At 56.6% G+C, this 22,422-nt stretch overlaps 3 protein-coding genes across 6 annotated transcripts; 2 read left to right on the top strand and 1 right to left on the bottom strand.

Moving 5' to 3' along the window:
- PATL2 (PAT1 homolog 2) lies at positions 1 to 6,158 on the bottom strand. 2 transcript variants are annotated; one of them, XM_065688215.1, is made up of 19 exons: positions 6,053 to 6,158; positions 5,418 to 5,520; positions 4,955 to 5,235; positions 4,754 to 4,822; positions 4,602 to 4,667; positions 4,096 to 4,263; positions 3,896 to 3,982; positions 3,249 to 3,403; positions 3,049 to 3,117; positions 2,824 to 2,962; positions 2,589 to 2,709; positions 2,414 to 2,511; positions 2,020 to 2,064; positions 1,754 to 1,887; positions 1,355 to 1,514; positions 882 to 1,022; positions 691 to 788; positions 467 to 616; positions 2 to 235 (listed from the first exon to the last, which is right to left on the bottom strand). In XM_065688215.1, exons 1-19 carry the CDS (start codon positions 6,074 to 6,076, stop codon positions 196 to 198), a joined length of 2,148 nt encoding a protein of 715 aa, XP_065544287.1. In that variant the 5' UTR covers positions 6,077 to 6,158; the 3' UTR covers positions 2 to 195. The 2 variants fall into 2 exon arrangements, with proteins under 2 accessions (XP_065544288.1, XP_065544287.1); XM_065688216.1 differs by lacking the exon at positions 3,896 to 3,982 and having other exon boundaries at positions 1 to 235.
- Positions 6,159 to 7,926: 1,768 nt separating this feature from the next.
- B2M (beta-2-microglobulin) lies at positions 7,927 to 11,795 on the top strand. Its single transcript, XM_065688616.1, is given in 5 exon segments — positions 7,927 to 7,998; positions 8,001 to 8,094; positions 8,461 to 8,739; positions 9,241 to 9,275; positions 10,863 to 11,795. Coding segments are annotated over 4 exon segments (444 nt in total). The 5' UTR covers positions 7,927 to 7,941; the 3' UTR covers positions 9,255 to 9,275; positions 10,863 to 11,795.
- A 2,224-nt stretch (positions 11,796 to 14,019) lies between these two features.
- Positions 14,020 to 22,226, top strand: TERB2 (telomere repeat binding bouquet formation protein 2). 3 transcript variants are annotated; one of them, XM_065688244.1, is made up of 7 exons: positions 14,020 to 14,099; positions 14,760 to 14,841; positions 19,384 to 19,529; positions 20,819 to 20,880; positions 21,351 to 21,439; positions 21,536 to 21,624; positions 21,936 to 22,226. In XM_065688244.1, the coding sequence occupies exons 1-7, from the start codon at positions 14,036 to 14,038 to the stop codon at positions 22,079 to 22,081; spliced, it is 678 nt and encodes a 225-aa protein (XP_065544316.1). In that variant the 5' UTR covers positions 14,020 to 14,035; the 3' UTR covers positions 22,082 to 22,226. The 3 variants fall into 3 exon arrangements, with proteins under 3 accessions (XP_065544316.1, XP_065544318.1, XP_065544317.1); XM_065688246.1 differs by having other exon boundaries at positions 21,516 to 21,624; positions 21,936 to 22,020; XM_065688245.1 differs by lacking the exons at positions 21,536 to 21,624; positions 21,936 to 22,226 and adding an exon at positions 16,390 to 16,601 and having other exon boundaries at positions 21,351 to 21,434.
- Positions 22,227 to 22,422: the final 196 nt, after the last annotated feature.

Below are 22,422 nucleotides of genomic sequence, written 5' to 3'. Positions count from 1 at the left end.
CACCCACCGCCACCCACACCTGTGAGGCCCAATAAGTTACCCTCATCCCCGTGCTGTGCTCCCCAGCCCTGGGGCAGGTCGGCACCAGCCCTGCCAGTGCCTGGGTCACCAGGTGCCCTGCACCAGGGCAAGTGTTCACTTTGGCATCGGGCCCTGCCCGATCACATTCCCAGCTCCAGTCCGAGCTCCCAGGGCTCAGCACAACATGGCAGCCTCTGATGGCAGCGGGGAGCACCTGCAGGGAAAGAACAGGCTTGGAATGTCAGGTTGTCAACACTCACACTGCCCCAGGGAAGCAGGAGCAAAGCCACAAGGATCAGTTCAGCCCATGGGAAATCTGGAGACTTGCATCCAACAGGGTCTCCCCCCCCCCCAAGAGAACAAAGCAGTGAGCCCCAGTGCTGTCCAATCCTCCTCTCCCAGGGGATGCCCAGCAAAGGCAGGCAGTGTTCCAGGTGGTACTCACTCCATCTTGGCTTCCAGGTGGTGGACAGTCTGCTTGTCCAGGTAGCGGCAGAAGAGCGAGAGAAGGTTGCTGGGCAAGAAGAGAGGCTCCACCAGCGAGGCCTTGGGCACTTGTGACAGCTCCCGGGCGACCAGGAACACCATGTCAGTCCTGGGAACACCAACATAGGGGTGAGCATCCCATGGGATGGGGAGCCCCGGCCCCGCTGCTCACAAACCCCTCACCACATCTCGAAGTCCCCGCTCTGTGGCTCCAGCGGCGTGTCGGAGGACAGCAGCCTCTCGCCATGGCTCAGCAGGGAGTAGAGCAAGGAGATCCCAAACTGCAGGGAAGCACCAGGAGTCACAGCCAGCAGCAGCAGTACCCCCACCCCATGGACACCACACACAGGTCTGCGCGCCTCAGGGCCACGTACCTGGTTCTTCAAGGCCATGGTGATGGGGAGCTCAGGGGACTCGGGCAGGGACCTGCTCATCTCCTGCAGGACCTTGATGAGTTTGCTGAAGGTCATCCTGCCCACCACCTTGTTCAATGGGCTGTAGAGCAGGGGGAGAGACTGCACAGGGCAGAGGGGAGAGCAGGGATCTGAGACACTTTGACCTAGCACGGCCACAGCCCCATCCCAACACCTGGGGGGGAAACAAAGGCCAACACCACACCTGGCCCCCAGCAGAGAGCTGCCACCACCACCACTGCTTTACCCCCTTCCTAGAGACCCTTCTTCTCCACAGGGAAGGAGGATGGTTCCCATCTCGTGTCAACCCTGCCAGCTGCCTGGCCATACTGGGACCAGCAAGATGTGCTCCCCATTGCTCAGGGTGCCCCTACAGCAGGAGCAGATGGGAAGGAGACAGCCTGGGATGCCTCAGCCCTGCTGGAGGTGCTTGCCTCATCCAACACATCCTTCTTCATGAGGAAGGGCAGGTGGTGGGTGATGGTTAGCAGGATCTTCTCCGCTTGCTCCGGGCTCAGGTGGGGCAGGAGCCGGGCCATGAGCTTCTTGCCCTTCTGCACACACAGGAGTTGTAGAAATTCATCCTCTGCCTCCCTGGGGATGAAGGCTCCATTGGCACAGATCCCAAGGGACCCATAGCATCTCTGTTCATCCAAAAGGACCAGCAACAGCTCCAATGGAGGATGAAGCTCATAGGTATGGTCAGCACAGGCCACAGTGACACACAGAGGTCAAGTTCCAACTCTTCCCATCACCCAGAACTAGTCATCCTTGACCATCTGAGCCCAGTGAGGGCCAGGACATGGTACCCTCTTCCCAAAACACAAACTCACTCTTCACTGCTGCAAGCCCTGATTTTCAAAGCTTGGTAGATACGCTCTGCTTCTTGGCTCTTCTGCTCCTGCTCCTCTGCAGCCAGGGACATCTTCCGCTGCATCTCCTCCACTTCCAGCAGCTGCAGGAAGAGCTAGAGGAATGGTACAGGGTAAGGGGGGCAGCTTGGAGCATCTTCTCACAACTGGGACACCTCCGAGGTAGACATCCCCTCACAGAGCTCCTTGGATGAGAACAGAGTCTGCACCAGTCGTGGCTCACTCACCTTCTCTATCTTGTGCAGTGCCCGAAGACGGTGGCTCCCTGTGGCCTTCAGGAGGGGAAAAAGGAAGGCACAACAGTTACAGCCAGCACTGGACACTGCTGCCAGCAGAGTGCAGGGCCAGCTGCTCCCTGGGGATTGGAGGCAGCTTCAGGACATGAAGCAATCAATCCCACATGGAGGCCACAGCCAGCTTTTGCTGCCTGGAGCCCCATCCCCCCACCCCGTTGATGGGGATAAGCTGCCACCACTGCTCCAGCCATGTGCCCCACTCCACAGTGTGGAGCAGCACCCAGGCTTGGCCACAGCAGCTCCTAAAGCTCCTGCTTAAAGCTGGCCCAGGGAAAGCTCAGGGCAGCATCCAGAGCACCCGTCAGCCCGGCCTCCCCTCACCTACCTCCTCCACCAGGGCATGGTGCACCGCGTCGATGGCCCGGCGCGGGCTGTAGCAGGTGGACACAGCGACCTGGCCCAGCGAGCCCGCGATGCGCACCACTGGAAGCGAGGGGACACGGTGAGAGCACGGCCCCACAGCCGCTGGCCCGGCCCCCACGGCTCCCGCAGCCCCTCACCGGAGTTGTAGGTCTCCACCTTCTGGATGAACGGCGTGACCAGCTTCGGCGGCTCTTGCCGGTTGCGGCCCCCGAGCAGCTCCTCCTCCGCCTGCCGGTGCTCCAGGCGGTGGTAGTACATCTGTAACAACAGGTGTAGCCTGGAGGGGCGGCACCACAAGCTCCGGCACCCCCAAAGAGATGACACCCCAGCCCTGAGGAGAATAAGCCACTGGTGCTGCCAGCAGGAGCTCACCTGGTAGTAGTAATCATCATCCATGTTCTCGCTCTGCAGCTGGATCATCTCCACCTTGATGACCCAGTCCTTCTCCTTGGAGGTCATCAGCCCAGCATTAGAGTCCACTTTAGGAGACCACAGCTTCTTGGAGGAGATGCTAGCACAGAGGAGACCACAGCCTGCTGTGACCACCCAGAGCCCCCCACCACCACCACCACAGAGGTCCCCAGGGACCCCCCTCACCTCTGCTGCTGCTGCTGGGTCAGGATACGCTGGTGCTGTGGGTGCAGCTGGGTCAGACGGTTGGGCACACTGCAGGGGAGACCAGCCGGGGGTCAGGGGCTCAGCACCCTCAGAACTATGCCCAGGGAGGGAGAACACCCCCAGCTGTGTTAGGGGTCTCCTGCAGTCCCACCCAAGCACACCACATGCTATTGCATTACCTGAGGTTCAGCTGGCCACTGGCTGATGGACTGAAGAAGAGAGCAGGGTCCAAAGAGGGAGACATGGGACCAAAGTGCATGGTGAGAGGCCGTGGCGAGCAGCTGATGTTGGGTGACATAGGCTGGAAAGGGGTTGGAGATGTGTACCCCGTGGTCTGGAAAGAGAATTGATCAGATGACTGAGCCTTCTCCTCTAAGGGCCCTGGAGAGGTTTGGGGAGTCCATGCTGGCTTCTGACTCCCCACCATGCAGGGGCCACCCTCTCCCTGCACAGAGGGGATGCATGGGGCACCATAGCAAGGTGATACCCGCACCAGGATGCTACCACTACAGTGAGCAAGGTGAGAGGACCCATGTGTCACTGGGGATTGCATGCCCCAGGTCCATCACCAGTGCTGCAGCATGACACCAAGCGCACCACCATGCCCAGTGTGGGTCCTGTGGGGACATCAGGGCAAACAGATTTATGAAGCAACGACTACACCAGCAGCTCCACCTTCCCAACTATCGAGACACCAGAAATGGGTGCCCAGAAGCTGCAAAGCCTGCTGTGGATGGCAGAGCTTTGGGATACCCTGCCCCAACCCCTTGCTGCTCCAGGGCCACCTCAGAGGGGACACACAGGGGCTCAGAGGCCACTGCATCACCTGATTGGAAGTGAAGAGCAGAGGGGGTCTGCGAGGCGGCACAAAGGGCCGAGGGGAGCGCTGGGAGCGAGGCACCAGAGGTGACTGCTGCAGGGCAGGAGACAGGAAGGATCACTGGGACAAGCCTGTCCTCAAGGCTGTACTTCTGGGGAGGGAAGGGCAGAGAAAGGGGGGGTGCAGGAGTCCCCCAAACCCATTACCTGTCGGAGAAAGCGCTGTGGGAAGGACTTGGGGGGCACCAGCCTTATATCAGGGCGCTTGAGGCGCGGAGAGCCCCCGTAGCTCCTCTGCACTGGGGAGCCAAGGAAGTCGAGAGCCACATTGCTGGATGGTGGGGGCCTCTCCAGGACCTGGACAATGGCTTTATCCTGCAGGGAGGAGGCAGCAGGAGGTGGGAACAGGGCCCAGCTGGGATGAGTTTAGCACCCCCAGCATCAGGCAGCTCACCAGAACCAGACCATGCACCAGCCAGGCTCCAAACCTGGCAGCCTGCAACACCAGGGACACCCAAACTCAACACCTTTAGTCTCCAACCCAGGTTCTGCTTCAGGTGGTCACTTCTGCCCACAGCCTTAGCAAACAACAGGCACATCTGTGCACCTCCAGTCCAACAAGACTTTAGAGCTCCCCTGATCACCCCAAATTGCCTGCATGACCCCCAGCCCAGGGTGCCAGGGGGTCCTCAGCTGCTCCCCAAGGTACCCACCTCCAGCATGTGGGGAGGGGGGACACTGCCAGGGCGGGAGCCCCACGCTTTGGGATCCATGGCCAGCTAGAAGACAAGGAGATGGTCAGCACAGGAGAGGAGGACACAGGAGAGAAGCAGCCTCACCACCGGATAGGAGGGGACATTTTTACCACATCCTCTTTGCCAAAGTCTGCCCAGCAAGCACCAATCCTGCTGTCCAGCACTGCCGAGTCCTGGCTCTGCAAGCAAAGAAGTCATGTGCTCAGCCCTGGTGGGTTTCTTCCCTTGGACACAGACCAAACTATCCCCAGTGTCCTATGTGGGGATCAAAGGGGAGCAGTGAGTCCCCTCCCTCTCCATTCATGCATCACCTCCAGCGTGGGTTTGCTCTGCACAGCTGTCATCACTGCTGGATCTCCCAAGTCACTAGGCTCCTCACAGGGCTCCTGGTCTTCCTCTTGATCCTCAGTGTCCAGCTCTTCCTGCTCCTCTAACTCAGAGCCGACCTGCTCCAGCTCCATCTGACCCTCCTCCTGGGGCTCTTCCAGCTCCTCAGCTGCCTCGGTCTCCTCTGCCACTGCTTTGGCCAGCTCAGGGCTTATCTCTGGAGGCATTGCGAGTTTTGAGGTATCCTCTTCAGTAGAGTCTCGGTCTTGGAGTGGGGAAGCAGAGGACGTCAGGGTGGGTGAGACCCTAGGCAGTGCCCACTACAGTCCCTGCTCCCTGCTCAGCTCCTCACCAGGCAGGAGCCTTCTTCACCCACCACCTCCATCTTCCTCACCTCATTGGGTGCTGGCTGGTCTCCCTACCACTAGGGCACCCCTGGGATCTTACCTATCCCAAAAGTCATTTCATTGTATAGGTCAAGCTCTTCATCCTCCTCAGCCATCTCCTCCAGCAGAGGTGCATCTTCCACCAGCAGGTAGTCCTCAATGATCTGCAGTCAAAAGCAGCAGTATCTCTGCTAAGGGAGAGGTAACCCTAATGCGCTCCCAAAGTGGGAGGCACCCAACCTCACCCCACCGGTGGGGCTGGGCAGACCCCAGGGCTCACAGCAGCCCTGAAGCTGGACAAGGAAGAGCAGGAGACACTACACTAACAGCAAAGGCTCAGCACAGGGTAGGAGCCCACTGAAGCCTGCCAGGACCAGGGCTGCCGCTGCCCGGAGGTGCCACCACCACCACCCACCACCACCACCACCGGGGATGCCGTTGTGGAACAGCACCAGTGCTTTAGTGCTGAAGGAGCCATTAGGCTCCAGAGTAAACATCCTCCTACCGGGGCACGAACAGCACCCGAGCACAGGGAAGGGAAGGGAAGGGCAGGGCACCCCACCAGCATCTCCAGCACCGACCGCTCCGGGGAGAGCCGGCACCGGGGGACGCGGCACCCGAGGGGGCATAACCCAGGGGAGCAGGGGGGAAGCAGCCCAGGGACAGAGCATCGCGCCCTGCGGGGCGGGCACTCACAACCGGCTCGCCGCCCTCCGCCATGCCTCTACAAGGCCGGGCTGCCCCCGCCACCGCCTTTTACGGACCAGAGAGGCAGCGCACCACCACCTGCCGTACAGCATGGCAGCGCCCACCTGCGCCCCGCGCCTGCGCACTCGCCTCGCCACGCCCCCTCAACTAGGCCACGCCTTCTTCTGCTTATCCCCGCCCTCCCAGCTGAGCCTGCCGGAGGGGTGATGTGCTGGGGTGCGGGGAGGACCCCATCCGAGAGCCGGGGAGTAAACTGCGAACACCGGCCTCTAACGGGGTGGATGCGGGCCCAGCCGGCTCCTTCCACTGCGGCCGTCTCTCCCTGTGGTGGAACAGCCGTTCAACACCGGAGGGATGAGGCCGGTTTGGTGGAAGGTGTGACTTGGAGAGCTACAGCAGCAGGCTGGAAAGCAGAGGGGAGTAAAACGAAGGTGAAGATGCTGTAAATCTGTGTCCCAAGAACTGAAGCGTGCTGTCGGGAGCGCCTTGGTTGTCAGGCCTCACTTACTGCTTAAATATTTGTATCTAAATAGCCTTAAAAGAGGAACATTTGGCTGTTCTGACCAAACCATCATGGCCTTTTAGAAACATCAGTTGGAAGAAACTCGTGGTTCAGCTTCTTTTCACAGGAAAAGTCTGCTGGGTGCTGCTGGTCCCAGCATCTCCAGGGGTTCCCATCCCAAAGGGGTATCAGCGCAGAGGAAGGATCCGTGTCCTGCAGTCTTGTGTAATTACCCCTTCCTGAGCCAAGGGGATGGCTCACCTGAGCAGATTCAGACTGGCCTGTGGGTCCAGTTTCAGCTCAGCTCCCAACACAGCTTCTGGGGCTCATTTCTGCTGGAGCCCTGAGATCCCTGATGAAGCTCTGGTGGCAGCTGCATCGCCTTATCCCACACTGAAAACACTCAATGGCAGTTGTGAGGCTGCCAGAGCTGCTTGTCGGGCAGCCAGGGAACCCAGCAAGAGTTCATCTGGTCTTGTGGAGATTGATAACGAGCCTTTGCAGGTTTGTCTCTACTGATTTACTTTCTGTCTTTGGGTGGGGGATGTTCTCCCTACATGCTTTATTGATTTAACTTCGGGAGCACCCTGATATTGCTGTTTTCTCCCGACTCATAGAGATTTTCTATTCTCTTCTTTTTATATATATATATTTCTAATCCTTATGCAGCAAGGCAGGAGGCATTACACATGGATCTGCTTGCCATTTTGAAACAGCAACTCTAAACATAACCTGTGACCCGCAGGACCACAAGCAGACAAGCTTCTAGGTGTATAAATTACCTACGTGCCATTTAATACTGGCTCATTTCACTGTTTTGGCCTTAGTTTCTTAATGTTGCTCTACTACTCTCCTCCGAGCAGTGTTACAGGGCCACCTGGAGGCATGCCTAGGCTTCTGGAGGAGGTACCAGAAAACCCGGTTCTTTGCCCTTCGGGTCCTTGTGTTTGGTACCATGTTGTGATTGACAGAGTTCATCTGTCATCCTGCAGCTGCTGGACAACAGCTCCCGCACAGGCAAAGAGAACAAACCCGGGCTGAGAAGGGAAGACGGCCGGGCTGTGCCGGTGCAGGCTGTCGATGCGATACCAGCCCTGGCTGTGACATCTGCACGAGGTGGTTTTACCCCCTTGTGGTGAGGGGCAGGAGCTGGGTGCGCACCTCCCAGTGCCTCGGCTGGCTCCCGGGGTGCTCCTGACCGCAGGTGTCCAGCTCCACGCCCGGGCTCGGTGCCACCTCCATCCCCGAGGCTGGGGCAGGTCCCCGGGCGGTGACCCTGGGCGGAAGCGAAAGTGAAAGCGAAAGCGGCGATGGCCGCAGTGCGCAGGCGCGGTCCCCTGCAGGACCTCTCCGCTGCCTGTCTGCCTGGAGACTGATGACGCGCAGGCAGCGGCTCTATAAAAGGCGGGGAGCGAGAAGGGCTCGGAGCTGCGCGGAGCGGTGGCCATGGGGCTGCCCGGAGCCATGCGGGGCCTGATCCTGATCCCGGTCCTGATCCTGGTCCTGGTCGCGCTGGGGGAGGCGGACGGTGAGTGCCAGGGGCTGGCTGAGGAGCACGGTACCGGTTACTTGCGGGCGGGCAGGAGCTTCTCTAAGCGGTCAGAGGGGAGACTGAGCTGAGCTCTGAGGCAGAAGCTCTTCCCTGTGAGGGTGCTGAGGCGCTGGCACAGGGTGCCCAGAGAAGCTGTGGCTGCCCCATCCCTGGCAGTGCTCAAGGCCAGGTTGGACACAGGGGCTTGGAGCAAGTTGCTCCAGTGGAAGGGGTCCCTGCCCGGGGCAGGGGCTGGAGCTGGGTGAGCTTTAAGGTCCCTTCCAGCCCAAACCACGCTGTGGTTCTCCTTGGTGATGCCTGCTGCAGTCCTGCTTTTCACTGCCGCCTTTCTCTCCTCTCCAGAGGCACCAAAGGTGGATGTGTACTCCCGCGACTTGGTCACTATGGGAAAGGAAAACACCCTTAACTGCTTTGTGAGCGGTTTCTACCCTCCCAAGATTGAAATCTCCCTCCTCAAGAATGGGGAGCCCATGAACAACGCGAAGTACACGGACTTATCCTTCGATGACAAGTGGTACTTCCAGCGCCTGGCTTACGTGCCTTTCACCCCCCAGAAGGGTGACATCTACGTTTGCAGGGTGGCCCATTCTACCTTCAAGGAGCCACAGTATTTCCAGTGGGGTATGGTGTGCCTTCCTCCTCAAGCTTTGCCACCGTTCGTGTGCAGGAGCCAGAGCTTGTTCATTTATAACCACAGGGGGAACAGGGTGCTGTAGTGTTATATTGAAGGTCTTGTGCTATTGATGGAAAATTAACTTGTTTTCGTCTGTGCTGCTCAAAGGGTGGTGTACACCTACCCAGGGGAGAATTCCTTAGTAGCAGATGGAGAAGCCTTGGTATTATCTCTAGGTGTTTGGTACAACAGCTCTTAGCAGAGCACTCTAACCTCTTTCTAGGTGAACTTGCCTGGAAAAAGGTGGCTTGTGCAGTGAGTTTTGGCTTTATATTTGGTGACTATAAGGAAGGATATAGCGGTGGGGACTGGTGGTGGTGGCCCAGCCTGACAGCAGGCACACAGACGAGAAGCAGCAGCTCTCCGGTTTCTGCACTGTGGGCTTGTGGTGACAGGGGACACAGGGTGCTCTACCTCAAAGCCTAATGCTCTGCCCTTCTTTCTTGCAGATTCAGACTTCTAGGCTGTGCCTGGAATAACTGTGGTGAGTTGTGCTGATGATCTGTGCCGTGTTGATAAGGGGAACACACGCCCCTTTCTGCAGGGGGGAGTGTGTAGCGTGCAGAGTTGAAGCAGCAGTCACCCAAAAAACCCACAATATATATCATGTTGCTGCTGACTGGGAGTGGGGTTGTTCCCACACCCTTTCTACCCGCTGTTTTAGCCAGTTCTCAGCCATGCTTTGCCTACAAGAGTGTCCTTGGCCCAAAAGAAAGGAACCCTATTGGAGCAAAACTTCCCCACGTCTTTTTGGTGTGTGCCAGATATCGTTTGGACAGTTGTTGCATGTCCTCTCGTGCTTCCCACACCTGCCATGCTCTCCTCTGTCTGGTGAGGAGGAAGTTGAGTGTTCAAAGCCAGGTTGGACAGAGCTAGTGTGAAGTGTCCCTGCCCATGTCAGGCGGTTGGAGCTACATGATTTTAAGGTCCTTTCCAACCCAAACCATTCTGTGATTCTACGATACTTGGAAATCCCCGTAGCTTAGGGAAAGGCAGGCTGGTTCCCCCTGCAGCAGGCAGCGTGTCAGCTTGGTAACATGGGATCGATGACGCACAAGTCGGTGCCTTGCTGCCAAACCAGGAGCAGTCTTGGTTTTATTCACTGCTGTGCATGAGGGCTCCAGGTCCTTCAAACTACATGGCCATAATTAATCTGAATTTAGCAGTCTGGTAAATGGTAGTTTCACCCTTGATAGAGAAAGTGGAACTAAAGCTTTGTTGCCTAGCTGACGTGGCTGCAATGCTGGCTGGAATGCTCTAGTTAAGTACCCTGATAGAGGCTGGGTAATTATTGACTTTGCCCAGAGAAGCCTTGGCAAGACCTCTGTGAAATGCCCTAACTTGGTACCAGAAGATGTTACTGATGAGTTTTTAGGCTGAGATGGAATCATGAGTCAAATTAGTTTTGTAAATGCCTTGGACATTTCTTCTTGGGAAGATGTAGATGGACCAGAGTCCTTTACTTCTTGCTCCCCCTTTAAAGCTCTCCAGTCCTTCCTTGCTGTAGAGCACCAAAGGCTGGGAGGGGTGTCAGGCTTTCAGGGAGAAAATGAAGGTGAGTTGACCATCTTTCTAGTGGGGGACAACAGAAGAAGATAAGCTTTTAATTTACAGCAGAAAAACACATATTGTGGGATATTGAGGAAAGGCTCAGAAGATCAGCAGCTTTAGTGGGATGTTGGCTTGAGGGTCACTGATGGTGAAGGTTGCCAAGCTTGGCTGGAGGTGGGACATTGGTGACTTGGCTACAGTCTGGGGGCTTACTGAGCTGGTGTGGAGTTGTTGGGAGCTGATAAAGAGAGAATATCCATGCAGCTGGTGCTTGGTGTGGAGAGCAGGGATCATCTTGGTAGAGGGTTGCTTGTTGAACTCTGCACCCCCACCAAGGAGGGGAGGGGAAAAACAGCTCCTGCTAGATTTGTAGCTAAATAAAACTGGACAGTGGGAGTCTGCTTGCCTGCAACTGGGACTCTGCAGCTGGAGTTCCCCTGTGGAAAGCGCTCTTATGTTCTCCTGAAATAATTCAGTGAAGGTGTGAACAGAGTGACTGATGTCAGCCTCCCCCATGCAGGTCTGAAAAGTTCTGCCTTGCAAGTCCAGATCTTCTCAGAACTTCTGTCCTTTCTGCACATCTCACTTGTGGATCTGATGAAAAGCAGCTATCATCTTCATTGCAGAAGAATTTTCTTTAATAAAGCTTATAATGTCATTTACGCAAAGCACTATAGGCGATAGGCCTGCTTTTTGAACACAGAGCTATAAAAGTCTGTATGACTGATTAAAAATCAGTCTACATTCTTCAGTGCTCTGAGTTGCACAGGATTTTTATCTCAATAAAATTGGATGACTTCAGTAGGGTCTCTTGAAAAAGAAAGAAGAATGAAAGTTTTATGTGGGATCTGCCTGGGCACAGCCTCCTCTGTGGCTCTGAAGGGTAGGCATCAAGCTAAAGATAAAAGGGAAAAAGTAACTGTGAGGACACTGGGTCTGGTCTTAAAGCTGTGTGAGAGGAAAAGGAGGATGTGGTGCCCACTTCAAGGGGGAGAGCTCCAGCTGATGCCTCTTGGGAGTGTGTGCTGTAAAGCTGGGCTGAGGGGAAGGTGAGGTGTGTGTCAGTGACTTTTGTTTCTGGTTTTCTCTTCCATGAGTGGTTGACCCCGTGGAGAAGTCCTGTCGGGGACGGTCTTCTGCTGTACTGTGAGGGTTTGATGGTAGTAGTCCAAAATGATGCTACTTTGTAATGTCCATCAGACTGCTTTCATTCTATGGATAAGTGACTAGGATTGCTGGAGGAGTGTTGGATCAAAGAAGATCTCATCAGTGTGGATCTTACGTATGTGAACGAGGATTCCTGGCAACCCCGTGGGTGTGATCTAGCACATGTCTCTTCTTGGGTATATTAAGATTTGCTTTGGCTGGTGTTATAATGCACTTGAGATTTAGGCTTGTTTTGCAGCTTTTGCCATTATAACCACATTTCTATTAAAGATTGGGAAAATCCAAACTGTTGCAGTTCCATTTGGAGGTTGCTGGGGTGTGTATGGGGACTGATCCTTTTGTGCTCATTGGAGGAGAGTTCAGACAGTGGGGATGTCCTGGCTGGGTGATCAGACAAAAGGCTCATCACCCAGCATAGGGCAGCAGGACTCACTGGAGCCACCACACAGCTCAGCCTGTGACACCAGCCAGGGACTGCACCAGCCCCAGCACTGCTCCCTCTGTGGTAGAGGATGGTCTTGGAAGGAGGAAGAGGTTCAGGCTTCTCCAGAGACCCCAGCAGAGCAGCACTGCCTGCTCTGAGAGCCTGACGCGGCCTGAGCCGTGGACCACGTCCTGGCCTCCTCTGTTCAAAACCCATGTAGACGAGGCCCTCGGTGCCATGGGTTAGTGGTGGACTTGGCAGTGCTGGGGTAAAGGTTGGATTTGGTGATCTTAAAGGCCTTTTCCAACCCAGCTGATTCTATGAAGAGCCACCAAAATGCCTACAACTGCCTCAGCTTCACCTTCACTACCCTCAAGAGCACCAGGGAGTAACAACTGGATGCATCATGCCAATAGGGAAGTCTCTGCCCTGACTGCATCTGTAGGGGTTTTCTGCTCTTGCTTAGGAAACTTTCTGATGGTTGAATGAGAAGTGCCCCCTCCGCAGGAGGGCAGCGCAGGGCAAGCCCGCGGCCGGCTCGCCTGCACTGACTCCGGCATTTCAGGACCGACCTTCGCTGCTCCACCCAGCAGCCTTGGCTCCAGGCTGGGGGTGCGTGGGGTGCAGCTGTGCTGCTGCTGGCTTTTAGCGAGCGCTCCCTGGGGACGGAGCTGCTGAGGGGTCAGGTTTGAAGCAGGAAACCAGGCTCAGTTGTGCTTCATGAGGTGAAAACAATTTCACTGCAGGAAAACTATTTCTGAGTGAACCAAACCCACAGAGAGCGACTTCTGGGGGAACCTTCTGGAAGACCGATTCCTTCAATGTCACACTGCCGGCTTTCATGCGCCACCGGCTCCTGTGGGGAAGGGACAAAACCCGAAGTGCAAGAGGGGGGCAAAGCCACTCAAGACACACGGCAACAGACGTGTCCTGCGAGAGGAGAGCAACTGAGCGCGAGTCCCACCACATCCAGTCAGGGTTGCCAGCGCCACGGCGCAGTTAAACGTGCCCCGGCACTTCTTCCCTTTTCTCCTTCCATTTGCCAAGTCCTTCGTGAAATAATCGCAGGAATAACCCTTCGGTCTGCGTAAGAACGGCGTTAAAGATCGGCACGAGCAAAGAGCGGGGGCTCTGCGCGGTCCTGCCGCCAGCCAGAGGCCTCCTGCCCCGGTGCACGCATGCGAGCATGGAGGGGCCCAGAGCGCGGCCGTGCCCGCCCGTGAGCCCCGCAGGGCCACCAGGGCCGGAGGTGCTGAAGTGCCCGGCACGGCGGCCCCAGCCCCTGCAGCACGGTGCTGAGGGGATGGGGGCCGGAGGGCAGCTCTGGCGGCCGGGCAGGACATGGCGTCTGGGCAAGGAGAGGCCTCGCTACCTCCCTTCTGCATACAGAGGACACGGGCTGCACCCCAGGGTGTGAGCAGCAGCTCAGGAAGGGGATCCTGCCCCTCTGCTGTGCTCTGGGGAGACCCCCCCTGCAGCCCTGATCCAGCTCTGGGGCAGCAGCACAAGAGGGACGTGGAGCTGCTGGAGCGAGGCCAGAGGAGGCCATGGAGATGCTGCGAGGGCTGGAGCAGCTCTGCTCTGGAGCCAGGCTGAGAGAGCTGGGCTGGGGCAGCCTGGACAAGAGAAGACTCCTGAAGGGGAGACCTGAGAGCAGCTCCAGTGCCTAAAGGGGCTGCAGGGAACCTGGAGAGGGGCTTGGGACAAGGGCCTGTAGGGACAGGCCAAGGGGAATGGCTTGAACCTGCCCGAGGGGAGACTGAGATGAGCTCTGAGGCAGAAGCTCTTCCCTGTGAGGGTGCTGAGGCGCTGGCCCAGGGTGCCCAGAGAAGCTGTGGCTGCCCCATCCCTGGCAGTGCTCAAGGCCAGGTTGGACACAGGGGCTCGGAGCAAGCTGCTCCGGTCGAAGGGGTCCCTGCCCGGGGCAGCGCTGGAAGGGGCCCAGCCGCTGGCGCAGGGGGAGCCGCGGGAGGGGTCAGAACCCGCGGGGCTCCCTCTCCCGCTGCCCGGCACCGGGGCTGGGGGCGCAGCGCGGGGCCCTCCTGCAGCGCCCGCCCCGCGGGTTCCGGTCACCGCCGCGGAGGGCTCCCCCCGCCGCCGCCATGTTCCGCGGCCGCAGCGCCTGGTTCTCGGAGAGCGTGAGCCCCGGCCCGCGGGAGCGGTGGGGTGAGGCCCCGGGGTGGGGCTGCCACGGCCGCGGTGGGGCAGAGCAATGGGGCACAGCCCCGCACCCCTCAGTGGGGCAGAGCTATGGGGCACAGCCCCGCACCCCTCAGTGGGGCAGAGCAATGGGGCACAGCCCCGCACCCCTCAGTGGGGCAGAGCTATGGGGCACAGCCCCGCACCCCTCAGTGGGGCAGAGCAATGGGGCACAGCCCCTGCACCCCTCAGTGGGGCAGAACAATGGGGCACCGCCCCTGCACCCCTCAGTGGGGCAGAGCAATGGGGCACAACCCCACACCCCTCAGTGGGGCAGAGCAATGGGGCACAGCCTGTGCATCCCTCAGTGGGGCAGAGCAATGGGGCACAGCCTGTGCACCCCTCAGTGGGGCAGAGCAATGGGGCACAACCCCACACCCCTCAGTGGGGCAGAGCTATGGGGCACAGCCCCTGCACCCCTCAGTGATCACCCCTCAGACCATGGTGCACCCACACTGAGGAAAAGCCCAGAAGAATCTTCAGTGGGGCAGTGGGAGATCCAGACTCATGGCGGGGGTGGGGGGCACACATCACACTGCAGGGCCCAGCTCTGCGCTCCCCATCCCCTGTCACCGGAGCTGGGCCCTGGTGGGTGTCCAGCTCCCTGCTCTGTGCTCCTCTCCGCAGCGGCCGGTGGCGGGGAGTGCGCCCGCTGGCAGGATGCTGAGTACCTGTTCAGCAGCGACGCCGCGCACCCGGACACCCGCAGGTGAGCTCTGTGCCCCCCGTGTCACCCCCGTGTCACCCCTGTGCCAGCAGCACCCGCCTTGCTCAGGACATGCCTGCAGCCCTGCTGACCCTCTCCGTGTGATGCCCGTGCGGAACGGGTCGATGGAGGTGGATACACCGGATTCAGTGTGTTTAATGGATGGTGACGGTAGCCTTGGCAGTGCTGGGGAACGGTTGGACTTGATGATCCTAAAGACCCTTTCCAACCTCCTTGATTCCATCATTCCGATCCTTTAACATATATTCTGTGATCCTTTAAAAGCCCGGGGGGTGGTTTTGAAGCACCTGGTACAGATCAGCAGGCTTCTGCTGCTTAACAGGGTCTGAAGGCTCACCCCCACACGAAACTGGATCTACAGAAACCCAAAACCAACAGCAAAACCCATCCACGCGTCAGGCTGGCTTAATGCTGCCAAGTGAATTAAACTGGTGATGCTGGTTTTGTCACTACCTTTGAGCTGATCTACTGGAAAAGTTGGGGTCTAACACAGAGGTGACACCATCCCCAAGGAAGGAAGCTGAAAAGCTTCAGAGTTGACTCTGAAAGCAAAGCATGGAGGTAAACATGGCTGGAAAACGGGTGAACTACTGTTTTCCTTCTGCTTGCTTAATATAAAAGAATGAGAGACCTAAAGAACATTTGCACAAATACAAGGAAAGGCTTCTCAGGGTCTTCCTTCAGCTGGTGAATCATAGAATCCCAGCCTGGTTTGCGTTGGAAGGGACCTTAAAGCTCACCCAGTCCCAACCCCTGCCAGGGAGGGACCCCTTCCACTGGAGCAGCTTGCTCCGAGCCCCTGTGTCCAACCTGGCCTTGAGCACTGCCAGGGATGGGGCAGCCACAGCTTCTCTGGGCACCCTGTGCCAGTGCCTCAGCACCCTCACAGGGAAGAGCTTCTGCCTAAGAGCTCAGCTCAGTCTCCCCTCTTTCAGTTTGAACCCATCACCCCTGGTCCTATCACTGCAGTCCCTGATGAATCTTTATATATATTCAACATCATGTAACTGTATTTATGTGGAAGGGACCTGCAATGTTTTCTTGCAGTGCTCTGGAGCAGACTTTGCTAGGCTGGACTAAGCAGCTTCCTTTAACTGCTTTAAATTGCTTAAACCTGTCTTAGATTTTTGTAATCCTCAGCCAACCATTCCAGCTGCAGAAGGGGAATCCCAAGAAACCCTGAGCAAAGACCTTTGTTCTGGCACGGCATCTTGCTGGACTGGCTTGTTCAACCAGGAGAATTTGCATATAGTTATATATATATAATATATATATATTCAATGTATTTATAGGCATCACAGAAACATGGTGGGATGGCTCCTATGGCTGGAGTGTTGGAATGGAAGGTTACAGGCTCTTTAGAAAAGACAGGCCCGGCAGGCAGGGCAGGGGAATTGCCCTTTATGTTAGGGATAGGCTGGAGAGTATGGAACTCTGTCTGGGGACAGGTGAGCAGTTTACAGAGAGTTTGTGGGTCAGGGTTAAAGGGAAAACAGCGATGGTAGACATTACTGTGGGGATTTGATACAGGCCGCCTGATCAAGGAGAACCTGTGGATGAAGCACTCTACAGACAGATAGGAACAGCTTCACACTCGCAGGCCCTTGTTCTTATGGGGGACTTCAACCACCCTGACATCTGTTGGAGTGACAGAACGGCCCAGCACAAGCAATCCAGGAGGTTCCTTGATTGTGTGGAAGACAACTTCCTCCTGCAAGCAGCAGAGGAGCCGACAAGGAGAGGTGCCATGCTTAACCTCGTGCTCACCAACAGGGAAGGGCTGGTTGGAAATGTGACTCCCCAGGGCAGCCTTGGATGCAGCGATCACGAGATGGTTGAATCTGAGATCCCCAGGACAGTGAGAAGAGCGTGCAGCAAGCTCACCGCCCTGGACTTCAAAAGAGCAGACTTTGGCCTCTTCAGGAGCCTGCTTAGTAAGGTTCCATGGGATATAGCCCTGGAGGGCAGGGGGGCCCAAGACTCTTGGTTGATATTCAAGGATCACCTGCTACAAGCTCAGGAGTGCTGCATCCCAACTAGAAGGAAGTGCGGCAGGAGGGCCAGGAGACCTCATGGATGGATAAGGAGCTGCTGAGGAAAATTCGAAGGAAAAAAGAGGCTTATAAAAGGTGGAAGCCAGGACAGGCGGCCTGGGAAGAATACAGGGATGTTGTCCGGGAAGCTAGGGACCAGGGTAGGAAGGCTAAGGCCCAGCTAGAATTAAACTTGGCTGGGGATGTTAAGGATAACAGGAAGGGATTCTATAGGTACGTAGTGAATAAAAGACTAGGGACAATGTAGGCCCCCTCTGGAAGCTCTTGGGAGAACTGGCTACCCTGGGTTTGGAGGAGGCTGAGGTTCTCAATGACTTCTTTGCCTCGGTCTTCACTGGCAAAGGCTCTGACTGCACCACCCAAGTCTCAGAAGGCAGACGCAGGGACTGTGAGAATGAAGGCCTTGGGCCCACTGTAGGAGAGGATCTGGTTCAAGACCATCTTAAGAACCTGAACGTGCACAAGTCCATGGGACCTGATGGAATCCATCCGCGGGTCCTGAAGGAGCTGGTGAATGAAGTTGCTAAGCCACTGGCCATCGTATTTGAAAAATCCTGGCAGTCAGGTGAAGTTCCCGACGACTGGAAAAAGGGAAATATAACCCACATTTTCAAGAAGGGGAAAATGGAAGACCTGGGGGACTACAAAGCAGTCAGTCTCACCTCTGTGCCTGGCAAGATCTTGGAGCACATTCTCCTGGAAGGCCTGCTAAGGCACATGAAAAACAACAAGGTGCTTGGTGACAGCCAGCATGGCTTCACTAAGGGGAAAGCCTGCCTGACCAATTTGGTGGCCTTCTATGGTGGGGCTATGGAAGTGATGGACAAGGGTAGAGCAGTTGATGTCATCTACCTGGACTTGTGCAAAGCGTTCTACACTGTCCCACACCACATCCTTGTCTCTAAATTGGAGAGACATCAATTTGATGGATGGACCACTCGGTGGATAAAGAACTGGCTGGACGGCCGCACACAAAGAGTTGTGGTCAACGGCTCGATGTCCGGCTGGAGACCGGTAACGAGTGGTGTCCCTCAGGGATCGGTGTTGGGACCGGTCTTGTTTAACATCTTCATCGCTGACATGGACAGTGGGATTGAGTGCGCCCTCAGCAAGTTTGCCAATGACACCAAGCTGTGTGGTCCGGCTGATACGCTGGGGGGAAGGGATGGGATCCAGAGGGACCTCGACACGCTTGTGAGGTGGGCTGATGCCAACCTCATGAAGTTCAACCATGCCAAGTGCAAGGTCCTACACCTGGGTCGGAGCAATCCCAGGCACAGCTACAGACTGGGCAAAGAAGAGATTTAGAGCGGCCCTGCAGAGAAGGACTTGGGGGTGCTGGTCGATGAGAAAATGAACATGAGCCAGCTGCAGTGTGTGCTCACAGCCCAGAAACCAACCGTATCCTGGGCTGCATCAAAAGGAGCGTGACCAGCAGGGCAAAGGAGGTGATCCTGCCCCTCTACTCTGCTCTCGTGAGACCTCACCTGGAGTATTGTGTGCAGTTCTGGTGTCCTCAGCATAAAAAGGACATGGAACTGTTGGAACAAGTCCAGAGGAGGGCCACGAGGATGATCAGGGGACTGGAGCACCTCCCGTATGAAGACAGGCTGAGGAAGTTGGGGCTGTTCAGCCTGGAGAAGAGAAGGCTGCGTGGAGACCTCATAGCAGCTTCCAGTATCTGAAGGGGGCCTATAGGGATGCTGGGGAGGGACTCTTCATCAGGGACTGTAGTGACAGGACAAGGGGTGATGGGTTCAAACTTAAACAGGGGATGTTTAGATTGGATCTAAGGAGGAAATTCTTTCCTGTTAGGGTGGTGAGGCACTGGAATGGGTTGCCCAGGGAGGTTGTGAGTGCTCCATCCCTGGCAGTGTTCAAGGCCAGGTTGGACAGAACCTTGGGTGCCATGGTTTAGTGTGAGGTGTCCCTGCCCATGGCAGGGGGTTGGAACTGGATGATCTTAAGGTCCTTTCCAACCCTAACTATTCTATGATTCTATGATTATTTCTTGGAAAAAAGTGTATCATTATCCATACCCTTAAAACCAGCAAACTATTTAATTCAGCTCTGAGGACAGTGAGTGCTTGAGCATCCTTCAGCCTCACCTCTCCGCGCAGCTGCCGGCTGCTGCTCTTTGGGGACCACAGCAGAGTCAGGAATGAATACAGAAAAAACACATTTTCCCCCTCCCCAAAGAACCAGCCTCATGTGGAGTGCAGGGCGGTGCCAGTGAGTCCCACATAAAAGATGGTTTTACCTGCTCCCCAGTGCCCTTGCTCCAGGCTGCTCTCATGAGGCGCCAGCAACCAGGATCGTGTTGCTTCAGAGTTAGAACCTTACAGAACATGAGGTGCTGTTGTCAGTTTTAATGACAGTGTTCCCCTAAAGCCTTTGAGGGTTTTATGTGTGGTTTTGGGTTTTGTCCCAGGTTTCCCCTTTGGAAACCAGCTGTCTTTTTCTCTTCCAGAATACATGAGAGCCTCAATTACTTGGAGGACAGAGCCACGGTCTTCCACTCTTCTTACCTCTCTGCATGGGCCAACACCAGTGTGGGAGAGAAGACGTCGGTGGCTCTGGGCCACTTTGTCCTGCCACCCGCTTGCCTACAAGAAGGTTGGGAGGGAACTATCAGGGTTTTGCTCCCCTGGGGGTTCCCCCATGAGCACAACCTTTTGGTGGTGGAAAACAGAAACTCCGGTTACTTCTGCTGTAGATGGAGGGAATTTCCTTCAGCTGGGAGTGACTCTTCCTCCACAGAGGCAGAGGACACTCCATCTATTAATCACAGAATCCCAGAGGGGTTTGGGTGGAAGGGACCTTAAAGCTCATCCAGTTCCAACCCCTGCCACAGGCAGGGACCCCTTCCACTGGAGCAGCTTGCTCCAAGCCCCTGTGTCCAACCTGGCCTTGAGCACTGCCAGGGATGGGGCAGCCACAGCTTCTCTGGGCACCCTGTGCCAGCGCCTCAGCACCCTCCCAGGGAAGAGCTTCTGCCTAAGAGCTCAGCTCAGTCTCCCCTCGGGCAGGTTAAAGCCATTCCCCTTGGCCTGTCCCTACAGGCCCTTGTCCCAAGCCCCTCTCCAGGTTTCCTGCAGCCCCTTTAGGCACTGGAGCTGCTCTCAGGTCTCCCCTTCAGGAGCCTTCTCTTGTCCAGGCTGCCCCAGCCCAGCTCTCTCAGCCTGGCTCCAGAGCAGAGCTGCTCCAGCCCTCGCAGCATCTCCATGGCCTCCTCTGGCCTCACTCCAGCAGCTCCACGTCCCTCTTGTGCTGCTGCCCCAGAGCTGGATCAGGGCTGCAGGGGGGGTCTCCCCAGAGCACAGCAGAGGGGCAGGATCCCCTCCGTGAGCTGCTGCTCACACTCTGGGGGTGCAGCCCAGCACACTGGAGGGGGTCTGCACTCAAGTGCACTCTGAAGCTGGGTCATGGTGGGGCTTCTCCTCACCCAGAACCCCAAGTCCTTCTCCTCAGGCTGCTCCATCCGGTCTCCCCCAGCCTGTGCTTGTGCTGAGGATTGCCCCGACCCAGGGGCAGGACCTTGCACTTGGCCTGACTGAACTCCCATCAGGTTCACAATGGTCCCACCTCCCCAAGCCCCATCCCTTTTCTCCAGCGTGTTGACTGCATTGCACAGCTTGGTGCCATCAGCAGACGTGCCGGGGGTGCTCAGTCCTACTGTCCATATCACTGACTGGTCCCAGTACAGCTCCCCGATGGACACCACTCTTCACTGCTCTCCCCGCAGCCACGGAGCTGTTCTGTTGCAGCGCGGTGCAGTGAGCTCCTGCCCGGGCTCCTGGGTGCCTTTGCCAGTGCCTGTGAGGGGCCCGGACTTGCACAGGCAGCGGCTGCCTCCCGGGCCTCACTGATGCTCTCACCATCATTTATGTTTTCGCTCACGGCAGAGATCAGAAGGCAGATCGGTTGTTTCATTTGGGAGCAGGCGGGCGATTCACTGGCAGGACAGGTAAGATCAGAAATTGCTGCTACAGGTGCAGCTTAAATAAACCAGTGGGTGCATGAGCTTCAGGGAGCCTGGTTTTCACCGCAGCCCAAACACGGGATCAAATCCTGTGCTTGCTGTGGTGTGTCCGTCCCAAAGTGGCATCCCAGGGGACAGCACCAAGATGGAGTGTGGGATGTGCAGGAGGGTTTTCTCCCTCATCCAGAGATGTCCCATCTCCAACACGTCTTTCCGGGAATACTGATGGCAGAGGTCTGAGCTCAGCCCTTCGTGTGGCATCCCCACGCAGCCCCGAGGCGCTGCCGCTCTCTCACAGCAGCTCCTCTGTCCTTTCGAAGCAAAAACGTGTTTAGTTTTAAAACTATTCTACATGATGAGATCACGAGTCCTAACCCCCTGTGTGGGGCCCGTGGGGCTGCTGCTCTGCCCGATCCCAGCAGAGCTTTAACTCCATCCTGTGTCGATGCTTGCAGGGTGACATGAATCTGATGGACAGACCCGAGGCGGTGGGAACAGGCGGGGAGGAGGAAGAGGATGAGCACGTGCTAGACCTGACGCAAAGGTATTTTCCTGCTCTCGGTGGTTGGATTTGGGGCCCCCTCCCCCAAATCTCAAGACAACCCCGAAGAACACACCAGATTTTTTCCCCGTGATACAGCAGTGAAGAAGAAACAGACCCCACAGCACCCGAGGGGGAATGTCCACACTGTGCACTGCATGAGTACCCAACAAATAACATGGTGACAGGTAACGTTCCATGGTGGGGGGAAAGTATCACAGAATCAGATTGGTTTGGGTTGGAAAGGACCTTAAGAGCATCCAGTTCCAGCCCCCTGCCATGGGCAGAGATGCCTCACACTAGAAATATCCCTGAAAACTGGGACTACCCCTAAAGATGGTTGTGGGTGAAACAGGGACCCCGGTTGCCCAGTACTGACAGCAGCAGAACTGCTGAGGGTGCAGGTAGCTCCGCTCCCTTCCTGTTTCCTTGGGGAGGGGGGCGGCTCTCCCAGTACTTCGCTTCCAGCAGTACCTCCTCCAAGGAGTTCCCTTTGCAGGCTACACCTCCGCTCGGGACATGAGGAAGTACGTTGGGGAGCTCCACGATTTCATTCCCGGCACCTGGGGCTATGAGGCCTACTGGGTTAAACAGAAGATCAACATTTTCGGTGACGTGAAGACCCGAATGAAGAGGAAATTGTAAGTCACAGGTGGCCGTTCATGTCAAGAACTCCGGCAAGAGCTGCCAGAGGTACCAGTTGTGTTTGGAATGTCATTCCCATGGTTAAACTGCAGGGATGCCTCCTTGCTCGCTCCCTCCTGTGGATTAATGGTTATTTCACCTCTCAGTCTGTTCTTCCTGTGTCTGGTGGTTCTGAACTGTCCAACTGCAAATTCTGAGTTCAAGCTCTGCACCAGGCAGGGGGTTTTATCAGTTATCCTGCCTGGCTTACCCCTGCCTGCAGCCCCACACGCTCGTGGTGGTTCAATACCCAGCTTGTTAGTGGCAACACGTTCTTCTCTTTAAATAACTGTTTAAGACGA

Source organism: Lathamus discolor, chromosome 8 (genome assembly GCF_037157495.1).
Source record: "Lathamus discolor isolate bLatDis1 chromosome 8, bLatDis1.hap1, whole genome shotgun sequence".
NCBI classification, from domain to species: domain Eukaryota; kingdom Metazoa; phylum Chordata; class Aves; order Psittaciformes; family Psittacidae; genus Lathamus; species Lathamus discolor.
This window is presented reverse-complemented; position numbering and strand designations above follow the sequence as displayed.

Bases quoted from the DNA above. Each gene is read 5' to 3' on its own strand.
- PATL2 (XM_065688215.1), bottom strand. From the start codon at position 6,076: ATGGCGGAGGGCGGCGAGCCGGTT. The intron at 4,668-4,753 runs GTAAAAATGTCC...CTTGTCTTCTAG, and splicing joins ACTTTGGCAAAGAGGATGTG to CTGGCCATGGATCCCAAAGC. The intron at 4,264-4,601 runs GTGGGTACCTTG...TCCTCCCTGCAG, and splicing joins CCCCTCCCCACATGCTGGAG to GATAAAGCCATTGTCCAGGT.
- TERB2 (XM_065688244.1), top strand. From the start codon at position 14,036: ATGTTCCGCGGCCGCAGCGCCTGGTTCTCGGAGAGCGTGAGCCCCGGC. The intron at 14,100-14,759 runs GTGAGGCCCCGG...TCCTCTCCGCAG, and splicing joins CGGCCCGCGGGAGCGGTGGG to CGGCCGGTGGCGGGGAGTGC. The intron at 14,842-19,383 runs GTGAGCTCTGTG...TTTCTCTTCCAG, and splicing joins GCGCACCCGGACACCCGCAG to AATACATGAGAGCCTCAATT.